The 25,268-nt window shown below is 50.9% G+C and overlaps 1 protein-coding gene across 8 annotated transcripts in view; it reads right to left on the reverse strand.

The window, feature by feature from the left end:
- The window catches only part of LOC116953007 (synaptotagmin-like protein 5), a 95,510-nt gene that overhangs the window by 20,639 nt on the left and 49,603 nt on the right, over nt 1-25,268 (reverse strand). For 6 of the 8 annotated variants that reach the window (XM_032972809.2, XM_032972811.2, XM_032972810.2 and 3 more), the window contains exons 3-11: nt 24,436-24,723; nt 12,346-12,458; nt 10,159-10,321; nt 9,083-9,166; nt 6,523-6,783; nt 6,012-6,177; nt 4,811-4,910; nt 2,992-3,086; nt 485-565 (exon numbers count right to left, since the gene is read on the reverse strand). In XM_032972809.2, coding sequence (XP_032828700.2) covers nt 485-565; nt 2,992-3,086; nt 4,811-4,910; nt 6,012-6,177; nt 6,523-6,783; nt 9,083-9,166; nt 10,159-10,321; nt 12,346-12,458; nt 24,436-24,723 — 1,351 coding nt within the window. Of the gene's footprint in view, nt 1-484; nt 566-2,991; nt 3,087-4,810; nt 4,911-6,011; nt 6,178-6,522; nt 6,784-9,082; nt 9,167-10,158; nt 10,322-12,345; nt 12,459-15,864; nt 15,922-24,435; nt 24,724-25,268 lie in introns of all 8 variants that reach the window. The other 2 variants (XM_032972812.2, XM_032972813.2) reach the window with 2 other exon arrangements.

Consider the following 25,268-nt stretch of genomic DNA (forward strand, 5'->3'; position numbering starts at 1 on the left):
GTTTAGCACCAAGCACGAGACCACGGCACAGCGGCTCCGTCACTGCATCAGCATACAGAATGTCATCTTAACGATGTCACTCGTGCGCTGTAATGAATCGTCTGACTTAAAATTTATATCTGTCTATTCTCGTTAACGAAGCCTCAAATTCACGTGAAACCAAACAAAGACAAACTCTGGTCGCCGGGTTAGTAGTTCAGCGCGTTAACCGCTACGCTACCGATCCACGTGACCTCCACACACACACCACGTAACTGGTATTGGCCAAAACGTCCCAGTGTTGAAAATGTTCGTGCAAATTACCCAATGGGGATGACCACACGACAGCAACATCCTCATCACCCACGACTGTGGAAACTTAGGAGTACCCTCCTGGGAAATGAGTGTTGAAGTTCAACGAGGCTTTCCTGGTTAACCAAGCGGCGTGATGATGACCGGGGAGTGGGCGGGGGGGGAGTGACGGTGCAGCGAAGGGGCGCCGCACCTGGTTGGCGGTGCTGAGCAGGCTGCTGGTGTTACTCAGCGTCTGGTTGGGAGACACCAGGGGGTCTTCCGTACAATCAGACTGCGCACACACACACACACAAAGACAAAGATCCCCCACTCCCGTATAGCCTTCACAGAATGTTGGGGCAAGTGCTGCTAGCGAGTACCTACAGTGAGGGAAAAAGGTATTTGATCCCCTGCTGATCTTGTACGTTTGCCCACTGACAAAGAAATTATCAGTCTACAATTTTAATGGTAGGTTTATTTGAACAGTGAGAGACAGAATAACAACAACAAAATCCAGAAAAACGCATGTCAAAAATATTATAAATTGATTTGCATTTTAATGAGGGACATAAGTATTTGACCCCCTCTCAATCAGAAAGATTTCTGGCTCCCAGGTATCTTTTATACAGGTAACAAGCTGAGATTAGGAGCACACTCTTAAAGGGAGTGCTCCAAATCTCAGCTTGTTACCTGTACAAAAAACACCTGTCCACAGAAGCAATCAAACTCTCCACCATGGCCAAGACCAAAGAGCTCTCCAAGGATGTCAGGGACAAAATTGTAGACCTATACAAGGTTGGAATGGGCTACAAGACCATTGCCAAGCAGCTTGGTGAGAAGGTGACAACAGTTGGTGCGATTATTCGCAAATAGAAGAAACACAAAATAACTGTCAATCTCCCTCAGCCTGGGGCTCCATGCAAGATCTCACCTCGTGGAGTTGCAATGATCATGAGAACGGTGAGGAATCAGCCCAGAACTACACGGGAGGATCTCAAGGCAGCTGGGACCATAGTCACCAAGAAAACAAATGGTAACACACTACGCCGTGAAGGACTGAAATCCTGCAGCGCCCGCAAGGTCCCCCTGCTCAAGAAAGCACATATACATGCCCGTCTGAAGTTTGCCAATGAACATCTGAATGATTCAGAGGACAACTGGGTGAAAGTGTTGTGGTCAGATGAGACCAAAATGGGGCTCTTTGGCATGAACTCAACTCGCCGTGTTTAGAGGAGGAGGAATGCTGCCTATGACCCCAAGAACACCAAACCCACCATCAAACATGGAGGTGGAAACATTATGCTTTGGGGGTGTTTTTCTGCTAAGAGGACAGGACAACTTCACCGCATCAAAGGGACGATGGACGGGGCCATGTACCGTCAAATCTTGGGTGAGAACCTCCTTCCCTCAGCCAGGGCATTGAAAATGGGTCGTGGATGGGTATTCCAGCATGACAATGACCCAAAACACACGGCCAAGTCAACAAAGGAGTGACTCAAGAAGAAGCACATTAAGGTCCTGGAGTGGCCTAGCCAGTCTCCAGACCTTAATCCCATAGAAAATCTGTGGAGGGAGCTGAAGGTTCGAGTTGCCAAACGTCAGCCTCTAAACCTTAATGACTTGGAGAAGATCTGCAAAGAGGAGTGGGACAAAATCCCTCCTGAGATGTGTGCAAACCTGGTGGCCAACTACAAGAAACGTCTGACCTCTGTGATTGCCAACAAGGGTTTTGCCACCAAGTACTAAGTCATGTTTTGCAGAGGGGTCAAATACTTATTTCCCTCATTAAAATGCAAATCAATTTATAACATTTTTGACATGCGTTTTTCTGTATTTTTTTGTTGTTATTCTGTCTCTCACTGTTCAAATAAACCTACCATTAAAATTATAGACTGATCATTTCTTTGTCAGTTGGCAAACGTACAAAATCAGCAGGGGATCAAATACTTTTTCCCCTCACTGTATAAAGGCCGGCACGCACCAACACACAGACACACACCAACAAACCTACTACAGCCTTTACACACCAAGGTCCATTTGGCCAAATTCCAGCTCTGTCACGCAAAGCCGTCCCGTAGGTTTACGGCGAACCGGGGACGGCGGGGGGCACGCTTCGACATCACGGTTGTCAGATGTAATGTTTGAAGGTGTCGGAGGGGGGCCCACACGGTGTGTGAGCTGCCCCGGGCCCCGCATGCGATGGACATCTCTCTCAGTGGCAGTGTGGGGGTGGCAAGGTGCTGCCGTCTACTGTGTAGACCAGAGGTTACGTGCAGGGCTCTCAAGAGAGAAGGCTCTGTGCTTTCCGCCGCTTGCTATGGGGCCGTGTTCTCACACACGAGTTGCACTGCTCGGCGAAAGAACCAAATTCAGGCTTCGCCCGAAGGACGCTGATAGCACATATGGGATGAGATTGCGTGAGAAAAAACACGTTACAATTAAAATAATAATCGCCTTGTTCTAGCTTTAGGGCCTTCGCTCTATAAAAACTGTGTAGTTTGCTGAAATTAAGTTCAGCACAATACCAGTATCGGAACTTGGCACAAATCGATTCCTGCCATCCTGTATGCAGGCGGTGGAACTCCACCAGGGCCCCCGGGTGGGCAGGGGGGATGGGCTCAGGCCCGAGGCTATAAAAATGACGGCAGGCAGACACGGTGCGCACCAGGACACGCGGCCCATGCGGAGCACCCCAGGGCCCAGACTGAGCTCACCGACCTTGTGCTCGGGAGTGCCGATGCTGGGGATGGAGCGGGCGGGGGAGGCTGGGACAGGAGATGCTCCGGCTGGCGCGTCAGAGCTGCCCCATGACACTGACGGGCGGCCACAAGCACACACGGGGTGGGGGGGGGGTGCTCGTCACCCGACGCGTATGGGGCACGGGGCCGGCTTACAGAGTAGGGAGATGCCCAGCCTCACAGACGTCCCGGGTCTCACACATACAGGCAGGTTTTCCCGTCATTTTAGTCAGTGGAGGCCGGTGAAGGTCAGGAGAACAGACATTGGATGCACTTATGCGATTTGTACTGTATACTTTATTTTTATTTAGTGACTTACTTTGCTTTGCTATACTTTGCACTCCTATCGGTTTTTATATTGTTTGTTGTCAACCTTCTCTAATGAAAAAGCTTCATAGCTCATCGAATTCTTCCAGTCTAAATACATATTCTGATTCTGATGGATCATAGTACAGTACAACAATGTGCACGACTATGCTGTACTTTGTTCTGGTGACCATGGCAGCCTTGCAGATTCTCACGACACCCTTTTGGCGTCGGTGTGCACGGTGGTCACCTATCCCAGCACTGTCCCGGCTCAGCCTTGCCGAGCATCCAATGAGATCTCACGAGATTGGCGCATTCCAGAGTGACGGTGGCCACCACCCATAACTCACATCGTGGCCACACGGTGAAGTAAAAATATTGGGCTGGTTTATCCAATGACAGAGAAACAAATGACAAAAAGACGAATGCGAAACGTAAAACAATCGTGCTTATAATAAAATAGGAATCATTCTCAAGAAGCGAGTGTGTGTAAAAGAGGGAGGCTTTAGATTTGTTTTCAACATATGCGGTGCTGGTGAACGCAGTGTTCACAAGTCTCCGATTAATTAGCAACCCAAAAACGTTTATTATGAATAATATTGGTCGCGAAACTAATTAGCATGGTTGGCTACGTCCGGTGCGAAAGAAGTTCTACATACATCAACATACAAGTCGTCCATGGCGGGTGAGTGCTACGACCGGCTATCCTCCCCCACTGGAGACCCCAAACCCGGACAGATCCCTCAGCCAGTCTAGGTCTGTTCTCAGAATCAGAATGACTTTATTTATCCTGGAGAAATCTGATGAGCTACGAAGCTCTTTTGCACAGATGTCCAGTAGGGTCATGGGGTCAGAAAGTTACAACAAACAATACAAAAAAAACGATAGGAGTGCAAAGTATAGGAAAGGTAAGAAAATCACTGAAAATAAATATATCAACACTGGGTAGTCTATAAAGTTCAACACAACGATCCCGGTATCACCTCCGGTTAGCACAGTTGGCTACGTACGGTGTGAAAGAAGTTCAAAGTACATACGTACGCATGTTGGAGAGTCTGCAGCACCTGACCGGTTAACCATAACCTGGGGCAAAGCCCTGGGTAGGGACTTAAGTAGGGAACTCAATAAGCTTGGCCAGCTCATCGTAAGCTGAGACCCAGCCCTGGACAATGAGCGACCGGCAAGGAACGTGGACCAGGGTATAGCAGAGGAGGGCAAGAGAGAGGAGAGGGGAGTTCTGGACGCGGTATGGTGAAGCGTGGTGTGCTACCTGCCGTGTGGTTCATCTCGTAAGAACACCTTGCTGAGCGCGGTCTGAGCTGAACCCTTTCAGATCTCGCCACCGATCGGTTCCTGCCACCCGAGCATGGACGCCGACTGCCGGAGTGCCAGGGTCTAGCCCGGCGAGGTGGCGACCATACCGGCGCTCTTTCGCCAACGGCGGCAGTGGCCGAATCGCGAGTGAGAGAGAGCGGGCGAGGTGGTGGCCTCACCGGTGGAGGGAGAGGAGACGGACGCCGACGGGGGGTGAGGGCTCTCGCTGCTCGACTTTCCACCCACCCTGCTCCCCTGCGGGGATCGCGTCGGGGTCTCCTGCGAGCACAACACGACCGCGTGGTGCTCCGTTACTCAAGCGGCGCTCCGTTACTCAAGTGGCGCCTCGTTACTCAAGCGGCATCCTGTTACTCAAGCGGCGCTCCGCTACTCAAGCGGCGCTCCATTACTCGAGCGGCGCTCCGTTACTCGAGCGGCGCTCCGTTACTCAAGCGGCGCTCCGTTACTCGAGCGGCGCTCCGTTACTCAAGCGGCGCTCCGTTACTCAAGCGGCGCTCCGTTACTCAAGCGGCGCTCCGTTACTCAAGCGGCGCTCCGTTACTCAAGCGGCGCTCCGTTACTCAAGTGGCGCTCCGTTACTCGAGCGGCGCTCCGTTACTCAAGCGGCGCTCCGTTACTCAAGCGGCGCTCCGTTACTCAAGCGGCGCTCCGTTACTCAAGCGGCGCTCCATTACTCAAGCGGCACCTCGTTACTCAAGCGGCGCTCCATTACTCAAGCGACGCCCCGTTACTCAAGCGGCACCTCGTTACTCAAGCGGCGCTCCATCACTCAAGTGGCGCTCCATTACTCGAGTGGCGCTCCATTACTCGAGTGGCGCTCCGCTATGCGAGCGGCGCACGATCGCACAAGGAGGGGTCCCAGAGTGGGCTGTGCATTCATCAACATCTACCACCGGAGCCCCTTGATTATTCGATGCGGCGTCGTGATTCGGAGTCGCGATTCGAAGGGGACACTTGTAAATACGAGTGCGTGTATTTTGAGGTTGCGATGAGTGATTGTTAGACCCTGCAATGCGTTTAACACAATGCCACTTTCTCTGAGACGCGTTACGCGCAACGAGAAAGGTCCCGCGGTCGATTACTTTGGGCTCTTTTAAAATGGAGGCCGCCCTGACACCCTGCCTCCTGAAGATGGGAAACCCCCCCAACAAGCGGCAAGTGGCCGATGATGCCAATGATGTCCCCAAGCCCCGCCCATCGCCCTCTCTTCCAAGCGGCACACGTGGGAGCAGAGCGTTATCCGCCGAGTCGAGCGATGGAAGAGACAATCGGCAGAGTAAAATCGACGGTTTAGGAAGTGGGATGGCAGGCCGCCTTGAGGGCTGCGCACCACCCCGGCACGGGGGCCCGAACTCGCACCTTCCCTCGCGCGGGGCCCTCCATCTTGGGCCCGGGCGACCTGTTAGGCGGCGACAGCGTGGAAGTCGTCGCCAGGCGACTGGCGGGGGGCGACGGAAACCCAGAGGACGATGGAGATGAGGAGGACACGCGGTTCCCATTGGAGTCGGTGCGTGAGCCGTCGCGCCTATACGGAACGCAGCACATGACCACCGCACGTGTCACCAGAGTTGCCGCGCATGTGACCACGGTAGCCGCGTGTGTTACCGAGCGTATCTCTCTCCCTGTGTTTACGTGGATTTTTCTCCAGGTCCTCCGACTTTTCCCTCCCTATTAGAATCACACGTTCAGAGTATTTGGCTGCTATAAATTTCCACGTGATAAGCCACTTGGTTGAGCTATTATTTGTGGCCAGGTCGCTTCTGAAAAAGAGCTATAAAGCTCAGTGGACCTTACCTGGTCAAATAAAAATAGTTTAGCTCGTTCACCCCGCCCTGCCCAGCATCACGCCGGCTCTCGCCCACTCGCTCACCTGCGCGGCGGGGAACCTCGGCTCCCCAACGAGATGCCGTCCGGAGGGGGTAGCAGGGAGCCGGCCGACGGCACCGACCCGCCGGGGGTTGGGGGGGCGGCGGCGGCAATGCCCACTGCGGCGGTGGCGACGATGACGTTGCCCCTGCCGCCGGGCGCCGCGTCGCTGGGATTAGCCGAGGGGCTGTGTTCGGCGCGGGACGCGGTGCCGCCGATGAACGGCGGCACCGCCTTGCCCACGGAGTCCGCTTTGGGGTTGCTTCTGCCAGGGGAGAGAGACGAGCGGCCGCTGCGGGGCGGTACTACACAGCGATTCACGGCGATGGCTCTGTGAATATTTTTGAGCGACGGTCAGAAGGTGGACCACTGCCCAACGACCTGCAACAGCCCAGAGGGTGAATGTGGAGGACCGGTGCAGACTATGATGCTTATTGAGGAGGAGCGTGATTTCAGACTGAAGGTCTCATGCTATGGCCTGGCTGGTCCGAATGTACACTATATAGAAGGACTATGACATCTATTCCCCACGGTGAATATTCCACACTTCCATTGCAGAGCCCAGCCTCTCCATACAACACGGATGTCCAGCTTTCAGCACAGTGAAAACACCATCACAGCCAGAATCGATGGCTTAAGTTTGTGGGTCTCACTCACATAGGACTGCTGCGATGTAATTTCTCACTATACGATGTTACATTTCGCGATAAGACGATTATCATGATATCAGTTCCCTTTAACTTTGTAATGTCACATTTTTCTTGCATCGTTTTTGTGCTTTGCTGGACTTATAAAGAGGGAAGAAGTATAAATCAGGAAGAGATAAACGTTCCTCACCTGCCGTTCACACAACAGAAGCCAACCAAGAGTCAGATAATAGATGTAACCTTATGATCCTAAATGCTTACAGGACAGAACCTATCAGTTGCTCAAGATGGAATTAAGCAAATTAAGTATGGAATTTATGTCATATAACCATCATGCAGTTACTCTGAAAATGTTTTATAACACATTCATTGTACGGGTAATAACTATTTGAGAATTTTCAATGATTATTGTGAACTTTAATCCATAATAGATTTTTTTTTGGGTTAGATCGAGTAAATATAAATGTGTCGTTAACCCACCACCACCCGACAGATCCAATTAGTAAGGTTTGTCAGGTAAACCAAACGTGCCGATACAATAAGACTTCTTCACAATTATGGCAAATCGCCTGACGAGTCTAGTTATTGTTGTTGTAGCCACCAGTGAAACGTCACGCTACTCACATTGTAAATGTTGTAGTGGGTTTACTCTCCAACACACCAGGTTGCTGAAGGAGTCACTAATTGGCACGTTTTGTTTACGTCACAAACCTTACTGGTGGTGGGCTTAATGACACATTTATATTTACGTGATCTGACCCAGAAAAACCTTTGTTATGGATGATATTGGTCGTGAAAGCCTACTACGTGTTAAACTGAACTTTAAAATCTTTGTTATTGCAGACATGTTTTTCTCTGAAATTAAATATTCACGAAAAGTGAAACCAGCAACGAGGATCATGATCTGACATCATGATCCTGCTCATGACGACGAGCAGTGCGAGCCTTGTACGGTGCGGGGGACCGCGGACTCAGCCTCCCAGCCACGTGACATGATGAGACTCGGAACTCAGCCTCCCAGCCGTGTGACACGAGGAGACACGGAACTCAGCCTCCCAGCCACGTGACATGAGGGGACCGCGGACTCAGCCTCCCAGCCACGTGACACGAGGAGACACGGAACTCAGCCTCCCAGCCACGTGACACGAGGGGACACGGAACTCAGCCTCCCAGCCACGTGACACGAGGAGACACGGAACTCAGCCTCCCAGCCACGTGACATGAGGGGACCGCGGACTCAGCCTCCCAGCCACGTGACACGAGGAGACACGGAACTCAGCCTCCCAGCCGCATGACACGAGGGGACTCGGAACTCAGCCTCCCAGCCACGTGACACGAGGGGACACGGAACTCAGCCTCCCAGCCACGTGACACGAGGGGACACGGAACTCAGCCTCCCAGCCACATGACACGAGGGGACACGGAACTCAGCCTCCCAGCCACGTGACACGAGGAGACACGGAACTCAGCCTCCCAACCACGTGACACGAGGAGACACGGAACTCAGCCTCCCAGCCGTGTGACACGAGGGGACACGGAACTCAGCCTCCCAGCCACGTGACACGAGGGGACACGGAACTCAGCCTCCCAGCCACGTGACACGAGGGGACACGGAACTCAGCCTCCCAGCCGTGTGACACGAGGAGACACGGAACTCAGCCTCCCAGCCACGTGACACGAGGGGACACGGAACTCAGCCTCCCAGCCACGTGACACGAGGGGACACGGAACTCAGCCTCCCAGCCGTGTGACATGAGGGGACACGGAACTCAGCCTCCCAGCCACGTGACATGAGGGGACTCGGAACTCAGCCTCCCAGCCGTGTGACACGAGGAGACACGGGACTCAGCCTCCCAGCCACGTGACACGAGGGGACACGGCGAGGGGACACGGCGAGGCCCACGCAGGCCCACGCACCTCTCCTTGGCGGCATGAGCGTCGTGGTGCAGCACGCCGTGGGTGGCCTCGTCTCCCCGCTTGTTCCGTGACTTGGACGGCTTCCTGCTCGGCGGCGCGCACAGTAGAACACGCGGACTCATGACACAAGTGCCAGCACACGAGCTTGCCACAACATTACCACGTGAAAAATATATACATAAATAAATAACTAATTGTGCTTTGCTGGCTGGTGCACCGGCGGGCAAGTGTGTGCGTACGCGTTGGTGCGTGCGGTGACGTCACCCGCATCCCACATCGATGAGCCGGGTTCACGCATCACGACCCACATTATGAATCGCGGTGGATTTTAAGGTCAGCGTCGTACACAATGCTGGCCATTGCCCGATGATGCTGCTTGTTACTACCAACGAAACGTCCACACCCAATCATTAAATGTTCTGGATCTCTCTCCAACAACTCACCGGTGGTGCTGAAGCAGCAATGAATTGGCACGCTTGTTCATCACGTGACACCTCTATTAATTGGCTGTGTTGGATGGAGGGGGGCATGCGACACACATTTTATTCATGCTATCTGACCAAAAAATGTTTTATGAGTCATTGGGATTGTTTGACCATACTTCACCATGTTGATTGGTGATAGGGGGTACCCAGAACCGGTTCAGATATCACTCATCACTGCTATTTTGGCCGTGGCTAGGAATCACGCTCAGGTCACTTTGTTAGCAGCCTAAAAACATTTTTTATTTTACCAGGTAAGGCCTACTGAGCTATACAGCTTTTTTTCAGAAGCAACTTAGCCACAAATGATAGCTCAATGAATCGGCTTATCACGTGGAAATTTATAGCAGGAAAATACTCTAAAAGTGTGATGTTTATTCTAAACGTGGAAGGAACAACCAGAGGACCCAGAGAAAAATCCACGCGACCACAAGGAGAGACACGCAAACTCCAAATATACAGCAGCAGGCGTCAGGGTTGGGATCGAACCCACAACCTCCTGCATACCAGGCGAGGGAGTTACCATCTAGCCACTGTCGCGTAGGGAGAGGCGGGGTGGCAGCAGTGGCGGTGGTGGCGAGGAAGCGGAGTCACCTGCTGAGCCCGTAGCTTTTGGTGTTGTCGGCCGGCTTCTTGGAGGCTGAGCGCGTGGCCGTGGGGGTGCCGGCCGCGAGGCCGTTGTTGGGCTTGGCGAGCTGCTCTGGGGCGCGAGCGTGCGACTCCAGGAAGATGTCCCCCGCAGCCTCGCGCTTTTTCTCTGCCGCCGCCGCCGCCATCACGAGGTAGCCAGTGGGTTGCGCGGGGGCGAGAGGACAAGCAACGTGCACGCAGAACGAAATGCCACGGTGATCGGCGGCGCAGCTATCGAGTGCAGCAGGCGGCCCACGGGCCGGAAGGGGCCAGGTGGGACCCAGGCTGCTGGCCTACAAGGCACTCAATGGGTTAGCCCCACAATCTTTACAGGAATCGGTTTCGTGTTTACTCTCCCAACGAGGTCCCTTAGAGCTCTAGATTTCCTTCTCTTCTAAGGCACTCCGAGGTCAAGGGTCTGTTCCTGTAGGGGTGATCACGCTTCTGCCACTGTGCAGATCCCAAACTTTGGACCTACGCTTTGCCCTTTGCTAATAAGACAATCAGAGTCGTCGGATATATATTTAGTTTGTCTTGAAAACTCACCTCTTAAACTGGCCTTTATCCCCTAGTTCTGGCCGTTAACTCTACAGGTTGTGTTTATTTATGGCTTTCAATACACGGGGTGCAGTGGGATGTATGTATGAAATGCGCGTTAAATATGTTAATTATTATTTCCTTCCTTGTACCAGGGCCCGTGCCACTGGAAGTGAGGTTCATCAGCTCCACCTGCGTGCAATTTGTGCGATGGCTTCGTGATTATCGCGCTGGAATTCCAATTCGCCACTTCTCCGTGCAAGCGCAGGTGACGGAATGGCAACCAAATGGGAGAACGCGGTGTGCAGGGGGGAGACCACTGCGGAGATGGAGTGCTGAAATCGCCCGCCGGTGTGTGCGCCATCGCAGGACCGTGGGGGGAAATGACGGCGTAGAGATGGACAAAGGCTTTTGATGACCATAATGAAAATAACGATAATGGTTTTTTGTAAAAATCAATGAAGCGGTTAAATATTATTTACCGTTTAAAAAAAAGGCACAGCACTCAATAAAAAGTAATACATTGTAGATGTATCAATCCTATTTAGACACAACTGCCACGGTGGCTAGGAGATGTTAACTGCCTCGCCTGGTATACACGAGGTCGTGGGTTCGATCCCGACCCTGACGCTTGCTGTAGATTTGGAGTTTGCGTGTGTCTCTCCCTGTGGTCGCGTGGATTTTTCTCCGGGTCCTCCAGTTTTTGCCTCCACATTTAGAATCAGCATCACCACGCGTTTAAATAGTATCTGGCTACTGGCTGTAAATGTTCACGTGATGATAAGCCACTTCGTTTAGCTATTATTTGTGATCGCCAGGTTGCTTCTGAAAAAAGAGCGATATAGTTCGGTGGGCCTTACCTGGTAACATGAAAACATAAAAAAAATATATATTTTAACTGAATTTTAGGACTCCCGAACAAAATAGTTTGGAGAAGATGAGTGACACCAGGGCGCATACCAACAGCTGCCGCTTTCACTGAACGCGTTATAGTGGGAGCAGCCGCGATCCAATGTGGCCGTTGTAAAGTGAAAGCCAGCCAATGAACAGTTACAGAATGAACATTTCCTGTCTTATGAAGTAGGGTGAGGCATTGGGAATGTCCTGAATTGGGCCATTTGGCCGGTGTCTGAACGTTGAGTGTCTCCCATCGGAGAGGAAACAGCGGTCCCGGATAAAACCCATGCAGGAGACCTCACCTTAGCTGAGCATGAGACAATATTATATCATATGGCGTGATGCTATGATGGTAAGATGCTGCGATGGTGTGATGCTGTGATGGTGTGATGCTGTGATTCTGTCATGCTGTGATGGTATGCTGTTGTGATGGTATGATGCTGTGATGGTGCGATGCTGTGATGGTGCAATGCTGTGATGGTGCGATGCTGTGATGCTGTGAAGCAGTGATGGTATGATGCTGTGATGATGTGATGATGTGATGCTGTGATGGTGCGATGCTGTGATGGTGCGATGCTGTGAAGCAGTGAATGTGCGATGCTGTGATGGTGTGATTCTGTCATAGTGCGAGGGTGTGATGGGGAGATGCTGTGATGATGTTATGGTATGATGCTGTAACGGTGCAATGCTGCGATGCTGTGATGCTGTGAGTCTCACTCTGCCGGCGTCTCAGCGATGCCGTGACGATGTCGCTCCCATCGCTCGCTGCGCAAGAGAAGCGCTCGGCACGAGCCTGGCGGAACCACTCCCCCGAGGCGGTGCGGATCTCCCTGCACGCCACACCATCTCATCGTGCGTCAAATCGTCACTTGTCACATCGTGCGTCAAATCATCTCATCACTCATCACTCATCATCTCATCGCATGTCGCATCATCTCATCACACATCACATCACGCGTCACATAATCTCATCACACGTCACGCATCACGTGTCCCATCATCACATCGCACAATGCGTCACATCACACATCACATAGCATACGCATCCCATCGCACATCATTCATTTGCGGAATGAGACACTGGGAAACCAAATTGAGCTCATTCAACGCGAACCACTGATCGATGTGCTATGTGCGGTGCCCTGCGAGGCTACAATGTGCGTGTTCCTATAGCTGTCTGGGTAATTACGCACCACCGTGCCCTACATTTAAATTACCCGGATCGTGCCCGATCATGTCGCACCTCAGATGCTAAGCGAGGTTGAGCCTGGTTCGTATATGGATGGGCGATCCCGCATCTACGATTAGCACGGTTGGCTACGTACGGTGTGATAGGTCAACGTACAAACATAGTGTATATCAGGCGTTATAGGCTTGGGGTGGGCAATGGCCAGGGGATGGCAGTAAAGTCATGGGTTCAGGATTCCAAATAATTGAATGGATTGGATCCCAGGATTATTTGTGCATAGCGGTGTTATCTCCGGGTTCTCCGGTTTAGATTGTAAACTCCTTTCTTTAGAACTACTCTTTGTGTTTTGTTTACAACCTGTCAACCCCTTATCAGTGCCCTACCTTATTACACACTAATTCAGACCTTATTGGTCACCTCGTGCCATTATAAATCTCAACGTTCATCCTACAAAGTCCCATCACGAGGGAGAAACACAAACAAATAGACAGCCGAATTGAAACGGCTGCACACCGTATGGACCTGAAAGCTCAATTTCCCTGTACAAGAATACGGGTAAACCATACGGGTTGACAGGCATGAGTTTGTTGTCCTTCCCCCGCACCTCCCGGTTAGCGCGGTTGACATCGAACGGTACGGAAAGAAACTCGATGTACAGACATGCTACCATAAAAAAAAACACCTGCTGACATTCCGCATCGTTGTGGAGAACAAAGCTACTTAGATTCTCCACTGCAACGCTAATCATTATTTTGAGTTGCGTATGATATACAGTGAGGGAAAAAAGTATTTGATCCCCTACTGATTTTGTACGTTTGGCCACTGACAAAGACATGATCAGTCTATAATTTTAATGGTAGGTTTATTTGAACAGTGAGAGACAGAATAACAACAAAAAAATCCAGAAAAACGCATGTCAGAAATGTTATAAATTGATTTGCATTTTAATGAGGGAAATAAGTATTTTACCCCTCTGCAAAACATGACTTAGTACTTGGTGGCAAAACCCTTGTTGGCAATCACAGAGGTCAGACGTTTCTTGTAGTTGGCCACCAGGTTTACACACATCTCAGGAGGGATTTTGTCCCACTCCTCTTTGCAGATCTTCTCTAAGTCATTAAGGTTTAGAGGCTGACGTTTGGCAACTCAAACCTTCAGCTCCCTCCACAGATTTTCTATGGGATTAAGGTCTGGAGACTGGCTAGGCCACTCCATGACCTTAATGTGCTTCTTCTTGAGCCACTCCTTTGTTGCCTTGGCCATGTGTTTTGGGTCATTGTCATGCTGGAATACCCATCCACGACCCATTTTCAATGCCCTGGCTGAGGTAAGGAGGTTCTCACCCAAGATTTGATGGTACATGGCCCCATCCATCGTCCCTTTGATGCGGTGAAGTTGTCCTGTCCCCTTAGCAAAAAACATGCCCAAAGCATAATGTTTCCACCTCCATGTTTGACGGTGGGGATGGTGTTCTTGGGGTCATAGGCAGCGAGTTGAGTTGATGCCAAAGAGCTCCATTTTGGTCTCATCTAACCACAACACTTTCACCCAGTTGTCCTCTGAATCATTCAGATGTTCATTGGCAAACTTCAGACGGGCATGTATATGTGCTTTCTTGAGCAGGGGGACCTTGCGGGCATTGCAGGATTTCAGTCCTTCACGGCGTAGTGTGTTACCAATTGTTTTCTTGGTGACTATGGTCCCAGCTGCCTTGAGATCATTGACAAGATCCTCCCGTGTAGTTCTGGGCTGATTCATCACCGTTCTCATGATCATTGCAACTCCACGAGGTGAGATCTTGCATGGAGCCCCAGGCTGAGGGAGATTGACAGTTATATTGTGTTTCTTCCATTTGTGAATAATCGCACCAACTGTTGTCACCTGCTCACCAAGCTGCTTGGCAATGGTCGTGTAGCCCATTCCAGCCTTGTGTAGGTCTACAATCTTGTCCCTGACATCCTTGGAGAGCTCTTTGGTCTTGGCCATGGTGGAGAGTTTGGAATCTGATTGATTGATTGCTTCTGTGGACAGGTGTCTTTTATACAGGTAATAAGCTGAGAGTAGGAGCACTCCCTTTAAGAGTGTGCTCCTAATCTCAGCTCGTTAACTGTATAAAAGACAACTGGGAGCCAGAAATCTTTTTGATTGAGAGGGGGTCAATTACTTATTTCCCTCATTAAAATGCAAATCAATTTATAACATTTTTGACATGCGTTTTTCTGGATTTTGTTGTTGTTATTCTGTCTCTCACTGTTCAAATAAACCTACCATTAAAATTATAGACTGATCATTTCTTTGTCAGTGGGCAAACGTACAAAATCAGCAGGGGATCAAATACTTTTTTCCCTCACCGTAGCTTTGTATGAAATTAGGACAAATATCTGACAAAGAGGGCCCTTGCTTAGAATGATAATCTTTATTTACACTGGAGGGATCCGATGAGCTATAAAGCTCTACTTCACCGATGTCCAGTAGGGGCATGGGATTTGAAAGTTATAACAAATACAAAAACACGATAGGAGTGCAAAGTTCAACAGCATTGGCTCAAGCAAGCCTGACTATGCTAATGGAATCCTGAATGTCAAAAACAGACCAGAATTGACTATTTATGACTTTTTCCATTGTAATATTACCCGGTAAGGCACCAATGAGCTATATGGGTCTTTTTCCGAAGCGACCTGGCCACAAATGATAACTCAACGAAGTGGCTTATCACGTGGACATTTATAGCAGCCAAATACTTGCTTGTTTTGACCCAATGCTGCCAGTTAATTATGCACTCCCAGAAGGCCGTTTGGCCAAATGGGATGTTCGAAAATAAATATTTTTGTATTTTTCACGCGGAGCGACAAACTATGGGAATGAGGGAGTATTGTCTGGTTATTGTGTTCCTTAGTCATGCAGTTGGCCAAACAACCCAAACCCGATCCAGGGTCCTCTTGGGGAGACTCAGAGAGGCTCTCCCTAGGGGTCGTCATTTTTTTGTGGACTTTTCAGATTGAACGGGTGGTTTGACTGGCAAATGCCTGCAGGTGGGTATCGTGTACGTTTCGTTTTTCTCTCGCTGTGTTACGTTGGAGGCGTCCACACTGACAGATGAGTTTCTGAAAGAAAAGGAAAATGAAAATATAAAAATGAATAAAATGGAAGCTAAGTCTTCTTCACAATGCACACCACGTCCATCGTTCACGCCACGTGGTACCAGGCCCTAGGCTCCGTGGCCCAACCACACCGCCGGCACCCCTGGCTGACCCTCACCGCACACTGCACGTTCCCAGCAGAGTCCTACTGTATAAGAGTCTCGCACTCGGCCAGGTTCTCTTGGGTAAGAAGTATTCTAACTCAATTATATATTTTTGCCTTTTACGAGTCTAATGCTTGACGAAGGCCTCCTCGCGCCAAGTCGGTTGGTCGTGGGGGAGTTGTTTGGCCATACTTCACCGTGCTGGTCAATGCTCATTTCGGATGTAGTGTGCAGCCCGGAGACCAGTTCAGATACCACTCACCATTGACGATGGCTGTGGCCGAGAATCGAACTCAAGCAGTCGTGTTAATAGGCACAGTGTGATAACCAGTGCACCACCTATAATAATAACAACCTACAATCACGTATTATTGTCATTGACACATGGTTACACGCCCAGGCCAGCACACTATGCCAGGGGCATGCTTGTGATCCAGCGGGTTTGTGGAATCGCGTCGACTATTTGTCAAAATGCCAAACCCTGGTGTGGTGAGGCAGTACGGTAAAATGGGTTCGAAACACTTCCTTTAAAAAAATCAACTGGGAAAACATCCCAACGTGGAACAACAAGATGTTGAGACTCAGCGAGGGCTGCCCTGGACAAAACAGAAGATCACGTTTGTTATTTACGAGAACGTACAGGGGCATGCAGAGCGCACACCGCCCTCAAACGTCGCGTCTCCTGCTCCTCGCCCGTCCAGCAGGAACCGCACGTGACAGAGATCACCGCTCCGGGTTGTTGGCGTCACCGTTGCAAAGATAAGAAAATCTCTCTCTCAATGTCCGTGCAGCGGAGGCCACTGCACGGGTACCCGAGGATCTCCCTACCCCCCCCCCCCCGTCACGGCCAGCGTGGTGAAGTGTGCCGGCGGGATTGCGAGGAGTGGATCGTCAGAGCGAGAGTTAAGGACTAACAGAATGAATTGGCAATTTTGTAATGGGATATTGTTTAGGCTGGCGGATGGAGAGGCAAAAGCAGGCAGGCATGATGAGAGGCGCTTGAGAACTTGCATCCCTTGTTCATGATTATTGTTGTTGTTATTCCACTTGTTTATGGTTATTGTTGCTGTTATTCCACTGTTTACCCAGGAGAGCCAGGATTTTTCAGGAGGGCCCTGCCAAGTTTTTCACAGAACCAGGGGGAGTGAGGGGGGGGGGGTGTTGATGCTGCTGCTGTCATCTCCACTGAGTCATTTGCAGCATAACTTTTCTAAATTGGGATGTTTGGCCAATACCGCGGTTACACTCTATGGGTTGAGTTTGTGTTTAGCTGTGCGAGTGAAACTGGAGAACCCGGAGGAAACCCATGCAGAACAGGGGGAGACAATCACTCATGTCGGGAATCAAACCCAGGTCCTTCTTGCTCTGAGGAACTGTGTGGTATAGTGCCACCTGAATGGGAAAACAGTGGAAATTTTGCCAATTTGCCACCAAATCTTGATAGTAGCACCTTACCGGCTGCCCATGAACTGGCCCTCTGGTCGGTAACACTATTGTCGCTCCACGTTCCTTGCGAGAAAACCTAACCTCTTTACAATTCCTGAACAGCAGATACCGTCATACACAAGACAAATATAACGATCTCCCGTACAGCCTTGAACAGACTGTAGGAACAAGTGCTGCTAGCCAGCACCTATAAAGGCCGGCACGGCACACGAGGGAAAGGGAGGCAAGCAACACACCCGGCTGCCTTTGTCTCCCAAATGGCGATGTTTACACACCACACCAGGTACTAATTTGAGGCTGAGTCGACCTAGGGGAGGCCCAGGACCGGGTTAGATAATTGTCGCTGGTGCCGGCCGTGAGCAGGAATCAAATCCAGGTAGGCCAGGTTCGTAGTGCAGTGCACTAACTGCTACACAACCGCTCCTCCCACACATATACAAAAACAAAGATCCCTCATATAGCCTTAAAAGGCTGTTGGGCAAGTGCTGTTAGCGAGCACCTACGAAGGCCATCACGGCACACAAGGGGTTGGGTGGCCAGCACCAGGCCTGGCCGCCTTTGTTTCCCGAGCGGCTGAGTCAACCTAGGGGAAGAGGCCCAGGACCGGTTGAGGTATTGGTTGCTGATGTTGGCCCTGGGCGGTAATAGAACTGGAGTCACCGGGTTCGTAGCGCACACAAACACACACACAGGGGCCTGTGTTTACCTTTCCGTCCTTGCATTTAAAATACGCGGCTGCCATAGACTGCCTTCACCGTAGGAATCTGGAGCCCAACGGAGCGCTCTCAGAGCGTGCCATTGATCGCAGCTGCAGAATCGTCGCGTTCTTCCACTGGGATCACGACATCTGAAGTGCTCCTGGGCACCCCCTCCCCACTTCACTGACCGGCGTGGCGAAGTACGGTCAAACAATCTTCACGACTGACATGGTGTAGGGCAGTCTTCATCCTGCAGTGAGTGGACACATGGCTGTAAATTAAAAACTATTGTTTAATTATTAATAGCCGCTCTGCCCCATTACGGCCGGGAGGTTCTATGGCTCGAGCACTTAAATCACGATCGGAAGGATGCGCGTTTAAATCCCAGTCGGGGGTTGACTATGCCTAGCATCATGTTAGGGTTGATAAAATCAGTAACACGTTGTGGCAAGTCGGCCATAACTGGTTTATGTGGAATTCCCAACACACTGGGCTCAGGGCAAAATTTGAGCGCTGTCCAGAATTAATTTGCGACCAAATATTTTCCAGGCCGCTGGTAGACTGGAGCAGGCAGCAGCCAGAGCCATAAAAGTTGTACCGGACGTGGCGTTTTCCACTCGTGGATATTACGAGCCGGCTGATATGAAGCCTTGGTGCCGTCTCGACAGCGCAAGGGGGGCAGAGGCTGTGTGGTTTGTCGCTGCTAATGGTTGCCATGCTCGGGACCTCACCAGTAACCGGCTGTGTGAACGAGCCACCGCGACGCAGCAAGAGTGAAGCCGGAGAGGGGTGCCTTTGGGATTGCTCTGGCAAACTCCAAAAAGGCGATGATTCACAGCCTCTCTCCCGCTTAAGGTTGTTTGTGTGTTTTCTCCGGGTAAGAGGATGCCAGCCTGGGTGGGGGGTTTCTTAATTCGTACAAAATAGGAACAAACGCAACATTGAGAACACATCGATCACATGCTGCCGCCACCGCCGCGCCCCGTGCTCTTCCAGTGCGCCGATTGGGATCACAAGGAGCGGCCGTTTTCTAAAAACGCGAGTGGAGCGAATGGGGCTTGGCACGTGCTGGAACCCTCCTCGTGAACGCGGACCCCCCCCCCCCCCCCATCGGCTCCGCGACAAGCTGAGAACCCTCCCTGTGCCGTTGTCACTCGGGGTTGTTTGGCCACGCGTCACCACGCTGCTCAGCGGTGGCTTGATGCAGGTGGTAGCCCTAGGAATGGTTGAGGTATCACTGGCCACTGATGTAAGCAGTGACTGGGGAATTGAACTTGGATTCGCCAAGTCCGTGGTGAAGCACGCAAATTGCGGCGTCGTCGCTCGAGCCCATTCAAAGTTCTCCGGTGATTTAAAACTCGGGTCCAACGCGTTTCCTCGCCTGAACCACAAAGTCAGCATGACACTCGGCACCGGGTACCGTGGCCTGAGAAATGAAAAACATGTGACAAGAATTTGCCCTTTCTCACAGCACACTGCAACCTCACCGACTCTGTACACGAGAGGAGAGAGCAGGAAGCCCACATCGTGGAGGGACAACTGGTTCGTGTCCCCACCTTCCTGTACTGCCACCTCTCTGCTCGGATCCTCACCCTCCTACTCAATGGTACACGATTGGCCAACACAGCCGGATCTCACGGTCAGCCAACGCAGCAGGATCTCACGGTCAGCCAACGCAGCCGGATCGCTTCCCTCCTTCAGCGAGTGTCCTCACACAGCTCCCGGTGTCCACCTGCTACCGGATGAGAGCCTCCCTCCGCCGTACGCGTCACAGGGATTGCTCGGCCACATCTCAGCACGCTGGTCAGTGTGGGTTGGTTAAGGAATTACGCATAGGTCGTTGAACCGCAGTACAGCATGACAATGGACTTGTCTGCACTGCCCTCCGTTGCCCACCCCAGCAATCCGGCAAGAAGCCTATAACACCTGTTACGCTCGTGGTGGCCACGCGTCAGCCCTGCCGAGCTTAAGGATAATTTTGCGTGTGCACATTCTGAAGCTGTATGGGACACTGTCTACAGGAAAGCCACCCATACGGATGCCTACCTAAAACCTGATTCCCACCACCATCCATCCCAGAAGAATTCCCTCATCAAAACTCTACACCGTAGAGCTCGTATTTCCGACCGTCATCAACTAGCCAGTGAACTGCAACACGTACATCAAGCTCTCAAGATGAATGGATATTCAGACCACACAAGCCGTTGGGAAAGAACCATCTGAGGACCGAATGAAAACCATCAACTTGCCACTAAAGAGGGGTCACTAAAAAGATTTCCAAAATCATGAGCAAACACAAAATCCAGGTTCGATTTAACACAGTACAGTGAGGGAAAAAAGTATTTGATCCCCTGCTGATTTTGTACGTTTGCCCACTGACAAAGAAATGATCAGTCTATAATTTTAATGGTAGATTTATTCGAACAGTGAGAGACAGAATAACAACAATATCAGAAAGATTTCTGGCTCCCAGGTGTCTTTTATACAGGTAACGAGCTGAGATTAGGAGCACACTCTTAAAGGGAGTGCTCCTAATCTCAGCTTGTTACCTGTATAAAAGACACCTGTCCACAGAAGCAATCAATCAGATTCCAAACTCTCCACCATGGCCAAGACCAAAGAGCTCTCCAAGGATGTCAGGGACAAGATTGTAGACCTACACAAGGCTGGAATGGGCTACAAGACCATTGCCAAGCAGCTTGGTGAGAAGGTGACAACAGTTGGTGCGATTATTCGCAAATGGAAGAAACACAAAATAACTGTCAATCTCCCTCGGCCTGGGGTTCCATGCAAGATCTCACCTCGTGGAGTTGCAATGATCATGAGAACGGTGAGGAATCAGCCCATAACTACACGGGAGGATCTTGTCAATGATCTCAAGGCAGCTGGGACCATAGTCACCAAGAAAACAATTGGTAACACACTACGCCGTGAAGGACTGAAATCCTGCAGCGCCCGCAAGGTCCCCCTGCTCAAGAAAGCACATATACATGCCGGTCTGAAGTTTGCCAATGGACATCTGAATGATTCAGAGGACAACTGGGTGGAAGTGTTGTGTTTAGATGAGACCAAAATGGAGCTCTTTGGCATCAACTCAACTCGCCGTGTTTGGAGGAGGAGGAATGCTGCCTATGACCCCAAGAACACCATCCCCACCGTCAAGCATGGAGGTGGAAACATTATGCTTTGGGGTTGTTTTTCTGCTAAAGGGACAGGACAACTTCACCTCCTTCCCTCAGCCAGGGCATTGAAAATGGGTCGTGGATGGGTTTTCCAGCATGACAATGACCCAAAACACATGGCCAAGGCAACAAAGGAGTGGCTCAACAAGAAGCACATTAAGGTCCTGCAGTGGCCTAGCCAGTCTCCAGACCTTAATTCCATAGAAAATCTGTGGAGGGAGCTGAAGGTTCGAGTTGCCAAACGTCAGCCTCGAAACCTTAATGACTTGGAGAAGATCTGCAAAGAGGAGTGGGACAAAATCCCTCCTGAGATGTGTGCAAACCTGGTGGCCAACTACAAGAAACGTCTGACCTCTGTGATTGCCAACAAGGGTTTTGCCACCAAGTACTAAGTCATGTTTTGCAGAGGGGTCAAATACTTATTTCCCTCAATGTACATAAACAACCTGAGATTTGGATCACTCCCTTTAAGAGTGTGCTCCTAATCTCAGCTCGTTACCTGTATAGAAGACACCTGGGAGCCAGAAATCTTTCTGATTGAGAGGGGGTCAAATACTTATTTCCCTCGTTAAAATGCAAATCAATTTATAACATTTTTGACATGCGTTTTTCTGGATTTTTTTGTTGTTATTCTGTCTCTCACTGTTCAAATAAACCTACCATTAAAATTATAGACTGATCATTTCTTTGTCAGTGGGCAAACGTACAAAATCAGCAGGGGATCATATCCTTTTTTCCCTCACTGTACATAAAATTCGTGATCTGATCCCATCTGTGAAGGATGTGACCCCTGATATGCAACACCCCGGCGTCTACAAACTAAGCTGTGTCTGCAGCAGTAGTTACATTGGGGAAACTAAGCGACATGTCTTGGACCGTGTTCGTGAACATAAGGCAGATCTGAAACACGGTAGGACCAATACCTCGGGGCGTGGCTGATCATTGTTTTAATGCGGTGGGCTCACGCGAAATTGATTTCTGTAAAACAAAGGTACTTTGCAAGCCCACTGGCTAGCAACAAAGATTCGTTCATGAAGCCATCCATATATATAGACACAATTTCAACCGATAAGATGGGTACAAACTGAGCAATCATTGGAAGGACGTTATTAACCAGTTTAAGTCATAACTGGCTTGTGATGTTTCCATCCTACCTTCCGATGTTAGTAGTTATTTTAGAATCTCTGGCTTTACATTAACAGGTTAAATGTCTCACTAACACAGCCACCGTTGCTCGTTTTCCTCGATGTGGCAGTGGCTCTGCGATCTTACATTGACATGCAAGTTTCTCACTTTAACATCACTAGCCCCGCCCACTTCGCTTATGACCCTTGGGCTACACCCATTTCAAACCTTTAAAATATCCTGCCTCAGCAGCTTTCCCGCTTTTTTTCCTGATGATGGTTGCTTGTGTTGCGATTGAAATGTCGTAGTTATTTATTATTTTCTTTGAACCTATCTACGTGACTTTACCAAAAGACCCAAGAAAATGAATTCCTGCAGTCACGAAAGTTTTAAGTCAAGATTCTGAAGCTGGTTGTAATCACCAATGGAATGTCACAGTACTCGAATTTTTATGTAGGGCGTTTACTCTCTAACACACCGGTGTGCTCAAGTAGTAACTAATTGGCACGTTTTTTTAACATGAAAAACATTACTAATTGGATATTGGTCGTGAAAGCCTACGGGTTTGTGTACGTTGTGAAACGCAGAAGCAACCCGGCTATCAAAAATGATAGTCCAACAAAGTGGCGTATCAATTTATAGAAGCCAAATACTCTAAAAGGCAGTGAGCGTGACCCCACAGCAAGGAGAGGTTCCACGGCGGGCACCACCACTACCATCAGGTTCCCACCACTGAGTGTGATTACATTACAGGAAAACTGGTATTCTAGAAAGTGTGGCACGAGGCCCACTCTGTTTAGATTCGAATTCAGATTTAGTGATTTTGCAAGATCCAGTTTCAATATTATTTTTCACCGTACATAGCCAACCGTGCTAAACAGAGGTAATAATCGACCCAGACCATTCTGATGAACTAGATGAATGAGCTCACAAACACGCCTACTTCCCATATCTGTCTCTCTACAAATGAAAAAGTATTTTCATACACATCCCATCAGCCACACAGCCTTTTGGGTGCGCAGCATTTCAGCAGCATTGGTTCAACACAAGCAACCTGGAACTAACACTACATCCACGTCACGACACGCGGTGCATGCTGGGACTAGCAGTACAGCCGCGTCACAACACGCGGTGCATGCTGGGAGCCAGCACTACATCCACGTCACAACACGCGGTGCATGCTGGGACTAGCAGTACAGCCACGTCACAACACGCGGTGCATGCTGGGAGCCAGCACTACATCCACGTCACAACACGCGGTGCATGCTGGGACTAGCAGTACAGCCGCGTCACAACACGCGGTGCTTGCTGGGAACCCGCACGACAGCCATGTCACAAAAAAGCAGTGCATGCTGGGAGCTAGAATTACAGCCATGTTAAAACATGTGGTGCATGCTGGGACTAGCGCTACAGCTATGTTAACACACTGTGCATGTTCGGAGCCAGCACTACAGTCACGTAACAACACGCAATAAATGCTCAGAACCGGCAGTACACGCACATCACAATAATGCGGTGCATGCTGGGAGCCGGCACTACAGCCACGTCACAACACACGCTGCATGCTGAGACTAGCAATAAAGCCACGTCACAACACGCGGTGCATGCTGGGACTAGCAGTATAGCCACATCACGACACGCAGTGCATGCTGGGAGCCCGCACTACAGCCATGACACGAAACGTGGTGCATGCTGGGAGACATCACAACATGCGGCGTATGCTGCGACTAGCAGTACAGCCACGTCACGTGGTGTATGCTGGGAGACGTCACAAGATGCGTTGAATGCTGCGACTAGCAGTACAGCCACGTCACGCGGTGCATGCTGGAAGACGTCACAACACGCGGAGCATGCTGGGATTAGCAGTACAGCCACGTCACGACAGAGAGGAGAGGGGTAAAGTGGGGGCCTCCGGCTGCTTACGCCTCACGGTGGCATGCCTCGCACTGCCACTCGCCGCCTCCCGCGCGCGCACTGCCGCCCCCCCCCTTGGCGGGCACCCGGCACGCGCGGCACACGCGCTGCAGGCACGCGGGGCACAGGTCCCCACCGGCCAGCCAGGCCCAGCCCAAGGGCTGCAGGCATCGCGCGCAGCTCCCGTCGGGGACGCCCTCGCCAGCGGACTGCACAGCCACCAGGGCCTGCTGGCCGCGGCCCTGACCCCGGGCCGCTCCCTTCTCGCGCAGGCGCTCGAGCTCGCGACGCAGCCGCCTGGGATCGCGAGCGAGCGAGAGCAGGGAGGGAGGGGAGCGCAGGGGGACGACGTGGCTCAGTGTTGCTCGTTGCCGGCCGCTCGACAATTTTTGGCCTGTGGTCAGCAACTATTTGTTTTTTTATTAAAGCGCGTCAGGGTAGCGATCCACAATCCTGGGATTGAACGTGGCCTCCGGCCCGTGGCACGACCTTCAACTAACTGTGTTCCCAAGTGCGGCGAGTTGATGGTCGCGGCTCCATCACCAATGACCCCGTTGTATGGACTCGGGATTTCACTTGAAGTAGCTATGTTCCAGCTGCAAGAGATGAATATTATTTGGGGAACTGCCGTGTAATGAACATTTCACGTGGAGCAGGGCTCTCTGAGAAAGTCCAGCGCCCCCGAATGTGTGGATTCTGGGGGTGCTGGATATCGCCTTCCGCAATTTCCGTTGCTTAACGCGGGGTGATGCACTGCTTGCTGCGAAGGTTCAGAATGGATACTTTGTTTCCGCGTACAATCTACCGCAAAAGTGTTTCACTCATTCATCTGCCGAGGCCAT

This window comes from Petromyzon marinus, chromosome 49 (genome assembly GCF_048934315.1).
Source record: "Petromyzon marinus isolate PM22_M1 ecotype Great Lakes invasive population chromosome 49, UKy_Petmar_22M1.pri1.0, whole genome shotgun sequence".
Lineage (NCBI taxonomy): Eukaryota > Metazoa > Chordata > Hyperoartia > Petromyzontiformes > Petromyzontidae > Petromyzon > Petromyzon marinus.